Below are 16,618 nucleotides of genomic sequence, written 5' to 3' on the forward strand. Positions count from 1 at the left end.
AAAATGAAGAAAGAATAACGCATGAGCTGACTGCATCGAACAGAAGGAATACGTTGTTAGATATATGAATGAACAACATTTTGAGAGAAGAAGTAAAGGCGGGCATGTTGACTGGACCGAACCCACAGCAGGCCTATTTATTTTTGCACTACGGTCCACAAGCAAGTCGGAGTATATGCAACACACGCATCTGCGGATCGATTATAAGCACGCGCCGCCGCCCGCCTAGTAAAACCTAATACAATAGCCGCGAGCCACAAGCATATCCATCGGCATGGAGACGGAACTCGCGGGCCTGCCCGAGGACGTGCTTGCCGATGTCCTCCGACGATTGCCGGCGCGGAGCCTCGCCACGGCCGCATGCGTCTGCAAGGTGTGGCACACCATCGTCGATGCCCGCGCGCTGCTGCTCCCGTACCGGAGGCTTCTCCCGCACTCGGTGCATGGCATCTTCATCAATTACATCGGCCACAGACGCCCACACTTGTTCGCTCGCCCCTCCTCATCGTCCACGATCCCTAAAATCGGATTCATGCCCAACGACAGCAGGGACTCGTGGTCGGTCCTGGACCACTGTAATGGTCTCCTCCTCCGCGAATACGAGTGGGAGAGCGGGCTCTGCGTGTGCAACCCCGCGACGCGGCGGTGGCAAGTGCTTCCCCGGCACGATGAGGAACGCCTCTACTACTATGCCGGCGCCTACCTCGTGTTTGATCCAGCCGTGTTCGAGGTCTTGTTGATTCCCGATGTGCCAAAGCCATCGCCCACAGACCACCAGAAGGTTGATGAGGAGCGGCGTGCGCTGCTACGGCAGCAAGAGATGGACACGCCGTTCTGCCTAGATTGGCTCTTCTCGTCGCCAAGCGGTGCAGTAATCGCCGATGGGACTGGCGATGTGGCTCAGCTGCCAGTGGAATCGTCTCCATCCATGAACCTGATTATTACCCGTGTCACTTAGTGGAATTTCCACCGTCGCCATGGAGGCTGAACGTGTTCTCATCAAGGACGGGTCGGTGGGAGGGTAGGGCCTTTGTCAGGGAAGGGGAGCCAGCGGGGACAATCAAAGACATTTGGGGAGAAAAATTTTATAGGACCGGTCTCTCGTGAGACCCTTTCCTCTGCATTTAACACGTGTCATGCACAATGTAAATAGAGGCTGATATACCTGACATGTTACATAGCTGATGGAGAAAGAAAGGATCTCACCAGGGTTTATCCCCATGAGTCCTATAAAAATTTTCTCAGACATTCGGTTGGATCCTCCAGAACCAACGCATCGAGGGCCGCGCCAGCTTTACGCCTGTACCACCAGGGCTTCCTTTATGTGCATTGTCGAGGTTCTTTGGTTACGAGGTATGCATTATTCATCTTCTCATACCATGCTGCTGGCCGTATAGCCTAGTTGAAAATATACATGCATGGTTTATTTACATTAGAAAACTTTAATGCTTATTGTATCACCTATACTAGTCTGGCTCACACATTTAGATTAGCTTTTTGGCTAGTGGTACTTATCGTTTTTGTTCTAATTTATCTAGTCCTTTTCATGCATTGGTGCCGATGTTAATTGTTGGCATATTAATGAGTTAGGAATTGCCTTAAGAAAAAAGGTTAGGTATGTGAACGTACCTTATTTTCTACAAAAAAGTTCACTAGCTCCCTATTTGCTACAGTATATGTGAGCCAGACGTGACCTCTTGTTGTCTTTCATATTTTCCAACACTAGGCATCATGCAATTAGGAGGCAAAGTTTTAATCAATGGTTCTATGTTCATATCAATTCTTATATTTGAATTGTTGGTAGTGTATTTATGTACTATCCATTGTAAATGGACATATCAACACTTCAAACAATGAGACACCATATAATCATGTGGTAATTTTTTTTTCAGGCTTTCATTGTCAAATGGTAAGTATCAAGTAATTAAAGTACCAGCAAATATCGAGCTTACAAAGCCTTATCTTGGGAGATCAGAGAAGGAAGTGTGCTTTGGAATAGTTCATGAGTGCCAAATACGGGTTTGGTTCCTTAGTGAGTCATGTGGACAGATGGAGTGGGTCTAGGTATCAAGATGACCTTTCACACTACGCCCAACATGTAGCATCACTCGATGGTGGACCTTGGGCCACAGAAAAGGATAATATTGATATGTATGACATTGATGACAACATCGATACTCTGCAGAAAGGGAGCTCTGTGTGAGACTCCGACAATGATGATATTCTTACAGTTAATGAAGTTGATGATGCGGAGTACCACTATGGAGAATTTCAGATTCTTGGATTCCATCCTTACAAGGAAGTCGTCTTTTTAGATCAATGGTTGAGGGTAGTAGCCTATCATTTGAGTAGCTCAAAAGTTCAATATTTGGGCAACTCACGCCCAAAAAGTTACTATCATAACCATACAAACGGTATGTATGAGTCGTTCCTCTACACTCCATGTATGATTGGAGATCCTCTTCATGGTGACAGTACTAGCCAGAGTTCATCCAAAGATTAGCATCGGGTAAGTGCAATGCATGGAGTTCAACAGTAGAGCAAGTTATAGTGGTGTGATCATTATGCTTGAGCCCTGTCTTGATCTTTGTTTATTCACGGAATCCCATATTCCAAGCTTGCGCAGTTGGCTCGTTTCTTTTCGCTATTGAGTCCTATATATGTACCGTATCGTACACTGATTAATGTTCGCTGATCCCTGCCTATTTCAAATGTATGCTGTCAGAATCTTCAATTAAGTATTCTCTCCTTGTGTGGTTACTATCAGAATAGGCAATGGTGATTGGTGAACCATTCACCAGCAACGCCAGGGATTATATTGCACGATCATATTCAAGCCATGCAGTGACAAGCTTGACATGCACGATCCTGATATCTGATCGCTTGGATTAGAAATTACTATCAAGTGACGACAGCTTTAGCTGAAAAGAAAAGGCTAAGGTGCTGATCTCTGACGGTTGATAGATGATTGTACAGTACGCGTTAGCTGGCGGCTTGATCTTGTGTACACTGAAGCAGGGGGAAGCTGAAAAAACTGGTCACTCGAGACTAATATAATTCTCCCTAGATGCGTGACACTCCCTACTGTCAGCTTTTCCATCTTCCCTAACAAAAAATAGTTGAGTTGATACTCTTTTTGTACCGACTGTGCTTACTCAAGGGCGACTCCGATGGCCCGGCCTCCAAAAGCAAGATGAAGAAGTGGCAAACTTGCAACCACTCCTGAGTGTTTTGTTACTTCTAGCACACGGAACCGTCCCGAGTGTTTGAGATACTCTGATATACCCAACATAGATGACAATCAAATGCATTCAGTTGCACATATCGAAGACCGACCATTGTAGATGACAGAGTTCTCTGGTTCCATGACAAGGGTGCCCTAATCACGCATGTTTTGCTGCCCACAAAGCATTTTACTTTATTCACAATTTTTTTGTTTTGCTACTATATGTCTGCTTGTAGGCCGTAACCAGCGACCCACCTTAGTACTTCACCAGAGGTGCAAGCTTTCTGAACACTAACTGTACTTCACAACGATCATTTTAATTCAATAAGAGCCAACAACTCTGTGCTTAAGATGGATTATGAGCGTCGCGTACCCTGAGATATTTAAGATGTCTATGGATCCGCAGACCAACGAGCTAGGTGCGCATAAATCAAAACTACAACCAAGCGTATGCCCCCCCCCCCCCCCCCTTTTTATAGTAGAAACTATTTCTACGGTTTTTATTAAAGGCAGGGTCGATAAAGGCAGGATCGATCCGTATGATCCTGTTAAAAATCGGAAAAATTCCGTGTATACCGTACAAGCACCGGCGCTTGAATCGCGGCTGGCTCGGACGAGCGCTCCTTGCACCCTCGTCATTGCCAACCGAGCCACGGCTCGGATGCAGCATATGCCCCTTTTAAACAGCAAAAAGAGATATCTGTGCAAATGTAGTTTGGAACGCCAGGTTATGCTTCAGTCTATTCGAGGAAGTCCGTACTTCCAAACTTGAGACATGTTTTTCATCAACGCCGATTAAAGTTCCTGCCTCATTTTTTTACTTAAAATATTTGTTATTAGAACCAAGTAACAACAACTTTTAACTGAAAGGAAAGATAGTTATTAAGGAGTTAGCTTCCGATATCAGCCACTTTTTATAGATGTGTTATGGTCGGCATCCCCTATAGGTGGAAGAAGGGGCAACATCAGGAGGAGGTGGCCGGTTCAGCCGCACCAACAGGGCCAGGCTGGGCCCACCACCATCATTAGAAATAGAATAGACTTTTTATTGAAGTCCAGATGTAATCAGATTTGATTCTGTTTAAAGAATCTTATCTGCATGTAGCTTAGAAGTCAAATAAGTCTCCCTGTATAATGGGAGGCCCTCTATGAATAAAGATTAAGTAGGTATAGAGTTTAACCCTTAGTACTACGGAAACTGTTTTTAAAGTAGGTGATAACTTATTTTTATAGATATTTAGTCACTCCCCTCTAATCGAAGAACTGTCCACATTGCAAATTCTGCGATCGACCTCTGCCCCCATCTAGAGCTCTCCATGCTTGCGACAGCTGGCCCGGCCCATTAATTGGCACTCCGAGTCCGATCCGCATGCATCTCTATAACCACGAGCAGCCGTCCGCCCGGTGAAACCTAACAAGAGCAGGGAGCCGCGCCGTCGCATCCCTCGCACGCATCCATCCATGGAGACGGAACTCGAGGCTCTGCCGGACGACGCCCTCGCCCACGTCCTCCGCGGCTTGCCGGCGCGGAGCCTCGCCACGGCCCGATGCGTCTGCAAGGCGTGGCGCGCCATCGTCGACGCCCGCGCGCTGCTGCTCCCGCACTTTCTCCCGCACTCGGTGCACGGCATCTTCGTTAACTACATCGACCATGGCCGGCCGCACTTCTTCGCCCGCCCCTCCTCGGCGTCGTCGATGAGCCGAGGGATCGACGGCATGCTCGGCTTCATGCACAACGACCACGTGCGTGACTGGTGGTCTGTCATGGATCACTGCAATGGCCTGCTCGTCTGTGACATGGAGTTGGAGAGTGAGCTCTGCGTGTGCAATCCCGCGACGCGGCGGTGGACGGGGCTTCCTCGGCATGCAGGGCGTAGCCGCGACTATGCCGGTGCATACCTCGTCTTCGATCCGGCTGAGTCGCCGCACTATGAAGTATTCTTGATCCCTGTCGTGCCGGAGGAGCCATCACCCTCAGACCGCCGGAAGGTTGACGAGGAGCGGCGTGCACGGCTACGGCAGCAAGAGATTGACGCGCCGTTCTTCCTGGATTGGTTTTTCTCATTGCCAAGAGGTGCAATAATTGCCGATGGAACTGGAGAGGAGGTTCAGCAGGCAGTGGAATCGTCTCCATCCGTGAACAAGGATCATGAGCCTGATCATGACCCATTTCGCTTAATGGAATGGCCACCGTCGCCATGGAGGCTGAGCGTGTTCTCATCAAGATCTGGTCGGTGGGAGGATAGGGCCTTTGTCCGCGAAGGCGAGCCAGCGGGGACAGTCAAAGACATGCGGTTGGATCCCTTGGAACCGACGTGGCGAGGGCCGCGCCGGCGCTATGCCGTGTACCAGCGTGGAGTGCTCTATGTGCATTGCCGAGGTTCATTCATTACGAGGTATGCATTGCTTTTCTCTCACACATATATAATTGGCTCTCCTGCGTATTCGAGAAATTTTTTTTTTGCGTATAGAGTACACATGAACTATAATTTTTATTTATATTTGAAACTTTAGTGCGTATTTTATCACCTATATGGTAGTCTGGTTCACGCATTATCAAGTAATGTTTTTGGATTGGTGATACTTGTTGTTTTCATTCTGTATTTTCATACTAATTTATAGTTGGCATGTTAATGAGTTTGGAATCGTATAAAAAATAGGTAGATTAATATAGAATTAATAAGCATGATGTTGTATAAAAATTAATGCACTAGTTCCTTTATTATTATATGTAAATTAGACACTCCCTGTTGTCATCTTTCATGTATATATGTTCCCACATTCATCATCCTGTCAGGTGCTGAAATGCTTTATGTTCAGTGCATCATTACATTTAGTAATTGGATTACTACCAATTGTAAATATACATATAACATGAAACATCTTACAGTAACAAGGTAAAAATTAATTTATTTTACAGGTTTTCATTGTCAAATGATAAATATGTAGTAATTAAAATACCGGCAGACATTAAGGATGCAAAACCATATCTGGGGGGATCGCAGAATCAGGTGTATTTTGGAATATTTGATGGCCATCAACTACGGGTTTGGATCCTCAACGAATCATGTGGACATATCGAGTGGCTCTTGAAGTATGAAGCTGACCTTGGGCTCTATGCCCATTATGTAGCATCACTCCCCTATAACAATGGCAGACAATTGGATGGATCTTGGATGGTAGAAGGTAATACTGATGTGAGTGACATTGATGATGATGTTGAAGCACAATCCAACGGGAGCATTGAGCGGGACTCGGACAAAGATAAGATTTATGTGAGTGGCATTGGTGACAACGTTGAAACACAATCCGATGAGAGTATTGAGTGGGACTCCGACAATGATGACTTTTTCGCAGTTGAAGCCGGAAGTGAGCAGTACTGCAGGGGACAATTCCACATTCTTGGATTTCATCCGTACAAGGAAGTTGTGTTTTTGGTTGAATGGTTTGGAGTTGCAGCCTATCATTTGAATACCTCAAAGATTCAATATTTGGGCAACTCACGCCCAAAATGTTACTACCGTAACCATACAAATGGTATATCTGAGTCATTCCTATACACTCCATGTATGATTGGAGATCTGCTTCGTGGAGACAATACTGGGCAGAGCTTGTATGAAGATTAGCATCGAATAAATAGAAAGCAGGTAGATGGACAATATAGAGAAAATTACAATGGTGTGCTTTTGATTGAGCCCGGAATTATTCTTCGGTTTATTTCGGGAATTCCTGGTTTATCTAAACTCAAGTATTTGGGTTACTTCTTTTCGCTAGAGTCCTATATACCACACCGATTAATATTAGACTGACCATATCTCTGTATTTGAATGGTTTTTCTTCTATTTGTCCAATTCAAGTTCCTGCCTCATTTTTTTTAATGTTTGTTATCAGAATCTCCATTTACCTAGGTCTCGCTTTGTGAGGTGACTAGCTAGATATGAACTCACAGTCCTCGTCACTGATCGCTTGGCTTACAAGTTATGCACAAGTAAGTTGCTGATCTGCACCTTTTGACAGATGATTGTGCAGAACACGTCAGGTTTCTCTAGAACCATGCAGGGACCCCAGCTGATTTGGGAGTTTTGGGATCAACAATTCCAGTCTGCTGGTCACGAACTTGCACTACATAAGAGGGGAAAAAAATCATGAACAACCTAGTGTAATGGTGTGACTCCAACTAACGAACTGGACATAATTAATTCAAATGCCAACATACAGGGAAAAAGAAAAAGGATTTCCGAAATTCCATGTTCGTACCGAGGAAACAAACAAATCAACAAGTTCTTCCAATGTCACTTCACAAAACTAATGTGACGAGTTGGTGGCCCATCTTCTTCATTTGTGTTTGGTCCAATGAATTTTCCTCCTCCTGGACTTCGTCCATTCTTACCAGATGTACTGCTTCTTCAGTAGTCCCAGTAAAACTACAAGGCAAGACAGCAACATACATTTCTCTTGCTCCAATCCACTGAGATCTTTCTCTTTTATTGTACCAGAAATTTTTCTTCTGCTACTTCTTTCTTGAGTGCCAAAAAAAGAACACGAGCGAATGTGAAGAAAATTTTTACATGAACAAGTCACACACACAAATCAAGTCGAAGTAACCACAAATTCAGTATGACAACAAATCCTAAGCGGCAGTTGTCCATTGGATTCGCGGATGATCATGTCGATACCAGCAGCAACACCAGTCAAATTTTGCACACAAATTTGCGACAATGCATTATTTCCCAAACCAGCCTACGGAACCGGTTCCATATCTGGCTCATCCCTTTGGACTTCGATTCGGCTCGATTCTACCACTACTGCAGAACATACCATATATGGCGTCCCTTCACTGGTGGTTGCTATGAAACCGGCAATGATAAGGTATCACTGCTGGTTCTTAAGCTCCAATAACTGAGAAATGATTGAGGGAGCAAGAACCGGCATGCAGGGACAGTCCTTATCACTGCCAGTTCAAGAGAAAAATCGTAGTGATACTTTCACTACCAGTTCGTAACACAAATCGACACTGATAGGAAACTTTTCACTGCCTAGAGTTTATAAACTTGCAAGAATCAGAAGCAATTTTCAAACTTAGAGCAGATTCATGACCACTTGCTTTGGAGGGGTTTCATGCTTGGCGATACCTATTGGACCAAGCACGGTGAAGATGATGAGACTGTACATGAAGGGCAACAAACTATCGAAGATGACGAAGACAATGATACATTATATGTTGGAGACAGTGATATGCCAGATGTTGGAGACATAGTGGTCAAAGTCATGTTGGTCGACGATGACGAAGATGATCTAGATCAGATGTTGCATGATGGGGAGGGGGACTTCATTAGTGAAAGAGAGTTTCAAAAGTTTTAGTGTATAGTATATGACAACCATTGTACCCAGGCTGCAAGACGGTGCACACAAAGCGTAATGATGATGTGGTATCGACGGCGATGACGTGAAGCGTAAAAAGAAAATACCTCCTGCTAAGGTGGCATGGTATTTCCCTATAATCTCCTATTTGAAGTGACTGTTTGTGAACAAAAAACATGCCCAATTGATACGATGGCATGCCAAAAAGTGTAAGAGGGACGGAGTGGTCAGACACCCTATTGATGCTATGCAATAGAGGCACATCGATAGAAAATGTAGGAAGATGTTTACAAATGAGGTAAGGAATGTAAGATTCGGGTCGAATACGGATGGAATGAATTCTTTCGATAATATGAACAATAGCCATAGCTCTTGGCCTGTGACTTTAAATATCTACAACCTTTTCATTTCGACTGTGTATGAAGCGCAAGTGACTTATGATGCTGTTACTGATCCAATGGCTGAAGCAACCAGGTAAAGATATCGATATTGAAAAAGCTCATATGTGCAAAAAGCGATTAGTAATTTCATGTTAATTCGTATCGACTAAGGACATGCTATGTCTTGTGTAAGGAATATTCATGTTTCTATTTCTATGAATCACGGAAATGCTTTAATATGTAAAGGATATGCATTTTTCATTTGTATTAAGTATTTATAAATAATATACAATAAATAATACTTAGCATAAATTAATATACACAAATGAGGCTTTAATATACTATTTTACCAAACTATAAAAAATATTATACAAATTACATTCTGTTAAAAAAAATGGAAAACAAATCTAATGAAAAATGAAAACGTGCATCACGGCCGGTTATGGATATACATTACGAATTGCTGTAACTTGTATGAATTATGGACACATATTAATTTATGTCAACTAAAGATATTTAATTTCTATTAAATGTATGCATTTCTATTTGTATTAATTATCACAAATAATATATGCATTGTCTTATGTAAAGAATATGTTTTTCATTTGTAATAAGTAATTATAATTAATATACAACAAATAAGCTTTAGCACAAATTTATAATGTACATATAAGATGCTTTAATATTCTAATTTATTAAACTAAAAAATAAATATAATACGAATTACGTTCTGTTAAAAAAATTCTAAAACAAATCTAATAAAATATACCATATTAATACACTGTTAAAAAATACCATACAAAATATTTGCAAGAAAAATGAAAAAAATACATCACTAGCGGTTCTAATTTGGAACCAGTAGTGTAATATCACTACCGACTCCAAATTAGAACTGCTAGTCATGCCTTCTCCTTATATAACCATCTCGACCTGGCCCCTTGTCACTTCGATGCCGTACCCACCTCCCCGAAGCCCTAACCCTAAACAACCGCCACCACCTCCTCGCCGATGCCGATGAGGTCTTCCCTAACCTCCTCCACATCCTCCTCGAGGAGCTCCTCCCCGCTGGCAAGTGCTTCTCGAGGAGGGCCTCCCTGACCTCCTTCTTCTACATCATCGTCGAGCCCAGGTCTCCTCGATGTCGACAACCGAGCCCGGGGCCACATCCACGCCAACGACTGACCTCTGGCCTCCTCTTCCCTTTGGACTCCCTGACTCCCCGACGACGAGATCAAGGCCCCGACAACCTCCATGGTGAGCCTGACCTCGACGCGCGCCACCTCCCCGAAGATGAGGTCCTCCTTGATGGCCTCTTCCCCGATGACAAGCTTCTCGGCTCTTTCCCCGACGGCCTCTACCCTGAACACCCTACTCAGCTCCCTCCCCGGTGACCTCATCGACACCCACCACACCGACACTCTCCCCGCACCCTCCTTGTAGGCAGTCATATGCAAATTGATGCTGAAATTTAGATAGAATTTTATTTTTGAATTGTAACAACTTTACTGATAATTATGCAGTAATTTTAGTTGAAATTTGGATTGTTTAGTGAGGGTGATTCTTGTGTATTTCTTGAAAATCATGGCAGTCCATGACCTGCCTCTGAATTTTTTGTTAGGAACCATGGCAGTATGTATGTGAGTAATCGTTATACATGTTCATTTTCAAATTGAATAGAGGCTAAAACTTGAGGACAATTAGATTTAAATTTGAGGACAATTAGATGTATCTATGAATTTTCAAATTTGGAGTATTACTAGCATGAATAAGTAAGGTTCTCATATCTTAGCATGTTTAATAAAAAAAAAACCTGACATATATACATGTGCATGTATGCATGTCATTTGAGAATAGCAAGGATTAAATCTTGATTTGAATCAAGAAGTAGAGCATGTCGAGTTAATCTTTGCAGCATAATAAAAATAATTCCTTTTTTTCCAAAGTTAACAATCTTCAACGCAATGCATCAGTTTTGCTTTCACTAGTATGTGAACGTTTTTCCCTTAGATTTCCTGCATGTCATCTTTACAAAAATCTGAATGTGTGTTGCACATAAAATGGGGATCAAGCTAGCATCACCGTGGAGGAGGGCATCATGCTAGCACCACCGATGGATCCTCGACGTGGAGGGCGAGGCTGCCGTGGAAGAGGAGGAGGCTGTGTAGGAGAGGCGGCCATGGAGGAGGCCCGTGGTTCCCGATCCCTAATTCTGGGTGGTTTGGAGGCCGTCACGGCCATGGCGGAGGACCACCCCCTCTTCCAGAGCATCCAAGGGGTGTGTAGTACCCTGCGCGCTCGAACCCCAGGATGGGAGTCCTTGTTGTGCCCCCCTTGCAAGAACCGCGCATGGTATATTCTGTTTATAACTCAATTTTTAGCTTTTTCAATCCAAGCAGAGCATCTTCAGTTGATATTAGTTGATTTTATTGAAAATCTAAATTGATATTAGTGAAAATATAAATTGATATTAGTGGAATAAGTCTAAACAGAAATATGTTCATTTTGCTTATCCCGTATGTATCCGGTGTGTTCCTTACGTGTATATACCTATAGTTAGACATTCGACAACTTTGCATCCAGCTTATATAGATAGAAATGCAGGTTTGTGCTCAAATATAGAATTTTCCTTTTTTTTATGTGAAAGGGAGGTTATATTAAAAGCTTAGCACAGTACATCTCTGTTTTAGTAACATACCCTGCACAAAAAGATTTTATCCATCCCGAGCAGGCCACTTTCTTCCTCAACTTCGACAACCACCACCACTGAAAGATGCCGGAGACGGAACCAAAACCTCCCACTACCTTGACGAAGGACTCGAAATGTTGGACACCTGCAAGAGCCAACGCCTCGGACTACCTGCCGGGCACATCTAATTCTTGTAAGCCGCATCGGTCGTCGTCCCGATGTAGAAGATGGAGGTGCAGATCTGGCGCTCCCAACTTCGAATTTCCCTGTTCCTACAGAAGAAACAAGCCAAACTAACAAGTTGTAATGTCACTTGAAAAAACCATTGATTGGGACTTTTCACCTGAAGCAGCTTGCTACTAGTTTCAGTAGTTTGTGGCCTTTCTTCCACATTTGTTTATGCTCGAATTAATTGTCCTTCTCTTACTGAGCCTCCTCATTGCATTGTTACTGGCTGTACTTCTTCATCGCAAAATTTGGGGTCATTTAAAACACGAATCAAGAATTGGAGGGCGAGGCGCTACGCAAAACTAAAGCTGTATGGTGTGTGACAACGTCAAAGGAATTTTACAAGAATCAAAATCACTCCGCCGAATTGCCGATTTCCGAACAAGCCAATTTGACGCCATGGAAGCCCCGATGCAGTTAATGCCCTCATTTTCGTCTGGCATCTTCCACGATCATAACACGTTCAAGCTTTGGCTAATTTTAGGAGTAAATTGCATAATAGTAGTTGGTGTACGAACTTGTGCTGGGTGCAACCGTGTCCATAGACTTGGAATATATATATATATATATATATATATATATATATATATATATATATATATATATATATATATATATATATATATATATATATATCACACCTCACCGGGATGGTTCGCAACGGTCAGCTATGGACAATACCCACTTTCAATCTTTGAACCATGACCCCTGCGCGACCAGTCGATGCCAGCGCGATCACAACCAGGGCCTTTGCAAGGTTCCCCGCGACTAGTCCTTACTAGTCATAGGGCAGGTGCTCGTCTAGGCCAGTTAAAACTTATTTAATGTTGTTACTTACATCGTTTTCCTTCCCCAGGCAGTCCACTCCGGCTGAGGCGGTAGGTTCAGCGCAGAGTTACCTTATCCCATCTAGCAGATATTAATTATTATGGAATGGGCACGTAGACGTGACAGGGGCGTAGCAGACGCGCGTGGGAAGCCTGGGACAGGACAGGACAAGCCGAGGGCTTCGGGCGTGACAAATGGGGGTGCGACTGATGGACGGGACGGTCAACATAGAGGGACCTAGGGTAGGCACAGCGAATGTAGGTTTGTAATGATTTCTTATATCATTTCTTAGGACATGTATGGGTCTGCTGGTTAGGCCCACTTGTAAGACTTCTCCCCCTTGGAATATAAGGAGGATATTTTCTGTGAAAAAGGAAGATAAAGAAGAATACACATGATGTAGGGCTATTACCTCACGAGGGGCTTGAACTTGGATAACTCTGGTGTTCTTAAGCAGCAAACATACACACATTCCATAGGTACACCCGAAACGTTGATCATGCACCCACTGTCCAACATACCCTGGAAACATTGTCAGGGATTTACCCTCGACATTTGGCACGCTAGGTAGGGGGCGTATTTTCAAGTTCTGGTAAGTGCCGTTAATTTCTTATGGGCTATCCATGTTCGAATCCCCAACGACCGATGAGTTCTGCTCGGAGGATCTGAGTTGCTACGAGGTGTTCTTCATGGGATGCGACCCAGACAAACCCAATATGTTCCAGAGTCAGCACATTGGATCAGAATCCGAAGGCCTCGGGGTTCAACAAAAAGCAACAGAGACATCCATATTCAAGGCTCCGACGGGAGCTCACGGACCGCAAGTCCCGGGGGAACCAGCCTCATCAACAGTAGCCCCACCCGGAGGAGCGCTCACCGTGTCGTGACGGTCAACACCCAACCCTGTGGCGCAAACCGATACCATCGGCCAGGTATGATCTGATCAGGTAAAAGAGTACCCAGAAACTAATCGGGGGTGTTGTTTCTTCGAGCAGGTTCAACCCGAGGACGGACGAGGGGTCCACACTTTGCACTTTTGACATGGGTAACAACCACTCCTCGCTGGGGACCAGGACCAAAGAAAGGTAATCCTCTGCTCCCCCAGTACTGACCACCCATCGATAGGAAGGGGGAATCTTTATCCTACCTTGCAGGATTTCAAGGCGCCACAGGCGCAGTACTGGTCCCTAAAGCGAGACATGTTTCCATCGACCACAAATGAGCATAGACCCTGCGTCGTCAGGTACATGGTTCAATTATGTTTTTTCAATTAATAATAATATTACGGAGTATGAGGGCCTCTTACCTGGAACGCGAGCAACACCCGCGTGGAGGGTGTAACACCTACTAGCGATGAGGGACCCACTACTGGGTGTGACCCTAATGCCAAAGGGTTTTCTAGTGCTCGGACCAGACGATGGCGACATACCACTATGAATTAAGAAAGCTAGAGCGACACGCCATACACCAGGAAGTCACGCACGTCCCTCACCAGGACTACTTCCTTGGCCAATGGGCTGGTCTGTCCGGCCTCTTCTTGCGAACCGACCCCAGTCGAAGTCTTTGGGAAAATGATTCACATGACCACCCACCACGGTCTCGGGCCAACGTGGAAGGGATGCTCTGCTAGGAAATGGAACACCAGAGGTAACACCTTTGTAGGCAACGACTCCCATTGTGTCGTCGACCTTGGGTGGCCATCATGTGGTCACCCTGCTCGGTTTGGGTACGACCTGGATGGATCAGATCTTGGACTACCTTCAGAATCAAGCAAACCCTGACGATGATGTGTTAGCTGAAAGGGTCACGCAGGTAGACCGTGAGAATCTTCCTGTGTAGAGGGACGCCTCTGCCACCAAGGGAGCAACGACTCTTTACTAAAATACATCGCTCAGGATGATGGGAGCACAATGTTCCCTAACATCCTCGAAGGCATACGTGGAGGCCGAACCTCATACTGCCCTCCAAGATGCTTGCGAGCAGGTGAAACAATGCGGGTCATGCTACCACAGTCGAAATACCAACCTACTAGCCCAGGCCCTGCAAACCATACCACTCTTTCAGCCTTCCGCTATCTAGGGGCTCGACACCGTGGTACCGTTCACTAAATCTCCAGGCGGTTTTAATTTCCTACGTGTGGTAGTCGACAAGTCCACAAAGTGGATTGAACCCGAGCCCGTTAAGGAGATCACCACCGTAGCAACGATTAAGGTCCATAAGAGCACTGGTAGTGTGACTTGGCAGTCCAAGTCACATAAAATCAGACAACGGAACTCGATTCGTCAATTAGGAATCGCATGCTGGCTGCCTCAAATAGCCAGCCATCCGGGCCTTACCAAGTGGCTGGGTAAGGACGAAGATAAAAACTCGGACGAAGTGGCTGGGTAAGGGCGAAGAGTTCCACGAACATGCTCCAAGGCTCGAGCAGCCTGATCCCAACAAGGCCTCAGGCGCCACCGCGACCACTAGGCACGGGTAGAGCGTCATGGGCGACCTCAACCTTGGTTCAGTCCAAGGCTGGTCTATTTCAAGAACTTGACTGCCTGGTCGGTAGCTTCTTCTGTCGACCAAACAGTCGGGGGCTAGAACTATTAGGATATATGTTTTGTTTTCTTGCAGCCATGTCTGTTTATCCCACTCGCTCATGATTGATGGGATGAGATAAAAAATTGACCACTCGCAAGCTACTAGGGGTATGGCTTCCAAGGATTAACGACCACAACGCCACAAGCCCTAACTCAGGTCGAGAGTTGGTCACCACCGAAAGGCTTACTGGGCTAAAGGTCATCCTTAGTGCCGAGACCTAGCTTGCAAGTGGGTCGACATGATCCTCCCTAAGCATTATGAGCACTCCGAGGTTGCTCGCTGCTCAAGCACAGAAAAAATTCACATAAAGACAAGTATCCTTCGTTACAAAGTGACCACTCGAATGTGATCCCGGACTGACCCTAGATGACCTCTATACAATACTCCTAGGACCCAAAAATACCCCTAAGTGGGTCAAACCAGACTGTCCAAAGGTAGGAGCGAACATCATACAAAAATGAATCGACACAAGCACCGAGCTCCTTCGAGGTCATCCGAGTGCCTTCAAAACCCGCACCGACTACCGGCAAGAGGTCTAGGTCGGGGAAGAGGGCGCGGACGCAGGCGAGGGCAAGGCAGGCACCGGAGACCCCGACCTCAAAAAGGTGGTCACCAATAGCCTCGCGAATCCTTTGCTCAAGGCCACCTGACTCCTTGAAAGTCGCCAGAAATCACTCAATAGTAAGACAGTGCATGAAATCGTATGTAAAAGTGTCATATGGGTGATCTTTTTCGCTATACCGATGTGTACTCATACGGTCCATGTCGAGGCAGGTCGTACTAGTAGTTGTCACACATGAAGAAGCATAGGCCATAGGTGTAGGATATGTCCTAGAACTCATGAAGCCTATAAGGGTCGCCACAGAAGCACATAAGTGGTTCGACCCCCTAGAGGATGAAAATCCCCCAATGTTTCTTGGGTGGGCTTGGTGGAGCTGAGGAAGATATTGCAGTTGAGAGAGCTGAGGAAGGAGTGGTGTATGAATGGATGAGGATGAGGTTATTTATAGTGGCTGGGGATGGTGCATGGACTGAGTGCATGGGCTTGCATGGGAGCTGGAACATAGGATTAGCTGTGAAAGCTGTAAAAGTTGTGGCATTGATGCTTGATAGAGATTCCCTGTGAAAGTTGTTGCTTGGTGTGGTCATTTCATTCTGCAAAAGTTCAGCGAGGAGTTATTATTACCACTGCATGGAAGGCAGGGAATCATATGAAAGCATTGGGCTTAGAAAAAACATATTGGTACAATGATAAAATCTGGCCATTTCATTGAAGAAAGTAAAGTACATCACAAATAAGTGTCATCATAAGCGTTCATCGCC

The 16,618-nt window shown here is 45.0% G+C and overlaps 2 protein-coding genes across 2 annotated transcripts; both read left to right on the forward strand.

Moving 5' to 3' along the window:
* The first annotated feature begins 274 nt into the window (after positions 1 to 274).
* Positions 275 to 2,503, forward strand: LOC133923758 (uncharacterized). Its single transcript, XM_062369022.1, has 3 exons — positions 275 to 866; positions 959 to 1,096; positions 2,232 to 2,503. Exons 1-3 carry the CDS (start codon positions 275 to 277, stop codon positions 2,501 to 2,503), a joined length of 1,002 nt encoding a protein of 333 aa, XP_062225006.1.
* A 2,184-nt stretch (positions 2,504 to 4,687) lies between these two features.
* On the forward strand, positions 4,688 to 6,852 carry LOC133923759 (uncharacterized). Its single transcript, XM_062369023.1, has 2 exons — positions 4,688 to 5,622; positions 6,147 to 6,852. The coding sequence occupies exons 1-2, from the start codon at positions 4,688 to 4,690 to the stop codon at positions 6,850 to 6,852; spliced, it is 1,641 nt and encodes a 546-aa protein (XP_062225007.1).
* The last annotated feature ends 9,766 nt before the right edge of the window (positions 6,853 to 16,618 follow it).

This window comes from Phragmites australis, chromosome 7 (genome assembly GCF_958298935.1).
Source record: "Phragmites australis chromosome 7, lpPhrAust1.1, whole genome shotgun sequence".
Lineage (NCBI taxonomy): Eukaryota > Viridiplantae > Streptophyta > Magnoliopsida > Poales > Poaceae > Phragmites > Phragmites australis.

Coding starts and splice junctions, on each gene's coding strand:
- LOC133923758 (XM_062369022.1), top strand. CDS start 275: ATGGAGACGGAACTCGCGGGCCTGCCCGAGGACGTGCTTGCCGATGTC. Junction 867..958: donor GCTCTTCTCGTCGCCAAGCG/GTGCAGTAATCG, acceptor CGTGTCACTTAG/TGGAATTTCCACCGTCGCCA. Junction 1,097..2,231: donor AGAAAAATTTTATAGGACCG/GTCTCTCGTGAG, acceptor ATATTCTTACAG/TTAATGAAGTTGATGATGCG.
- LOC133923759 (XM_062369023.1), top strand. CDS start 4,688: ATGGAGACGGAACTCGAGGCTCTGCCGGACGACGCCCTCGCCCACGTC. Junction 5,623..6,146: donor CGAGGTTCATTCATTACGAG/GTATGCATTGCT, acceptor TTTATTTTACAG/GTTTTCATTGTCAAATGATA.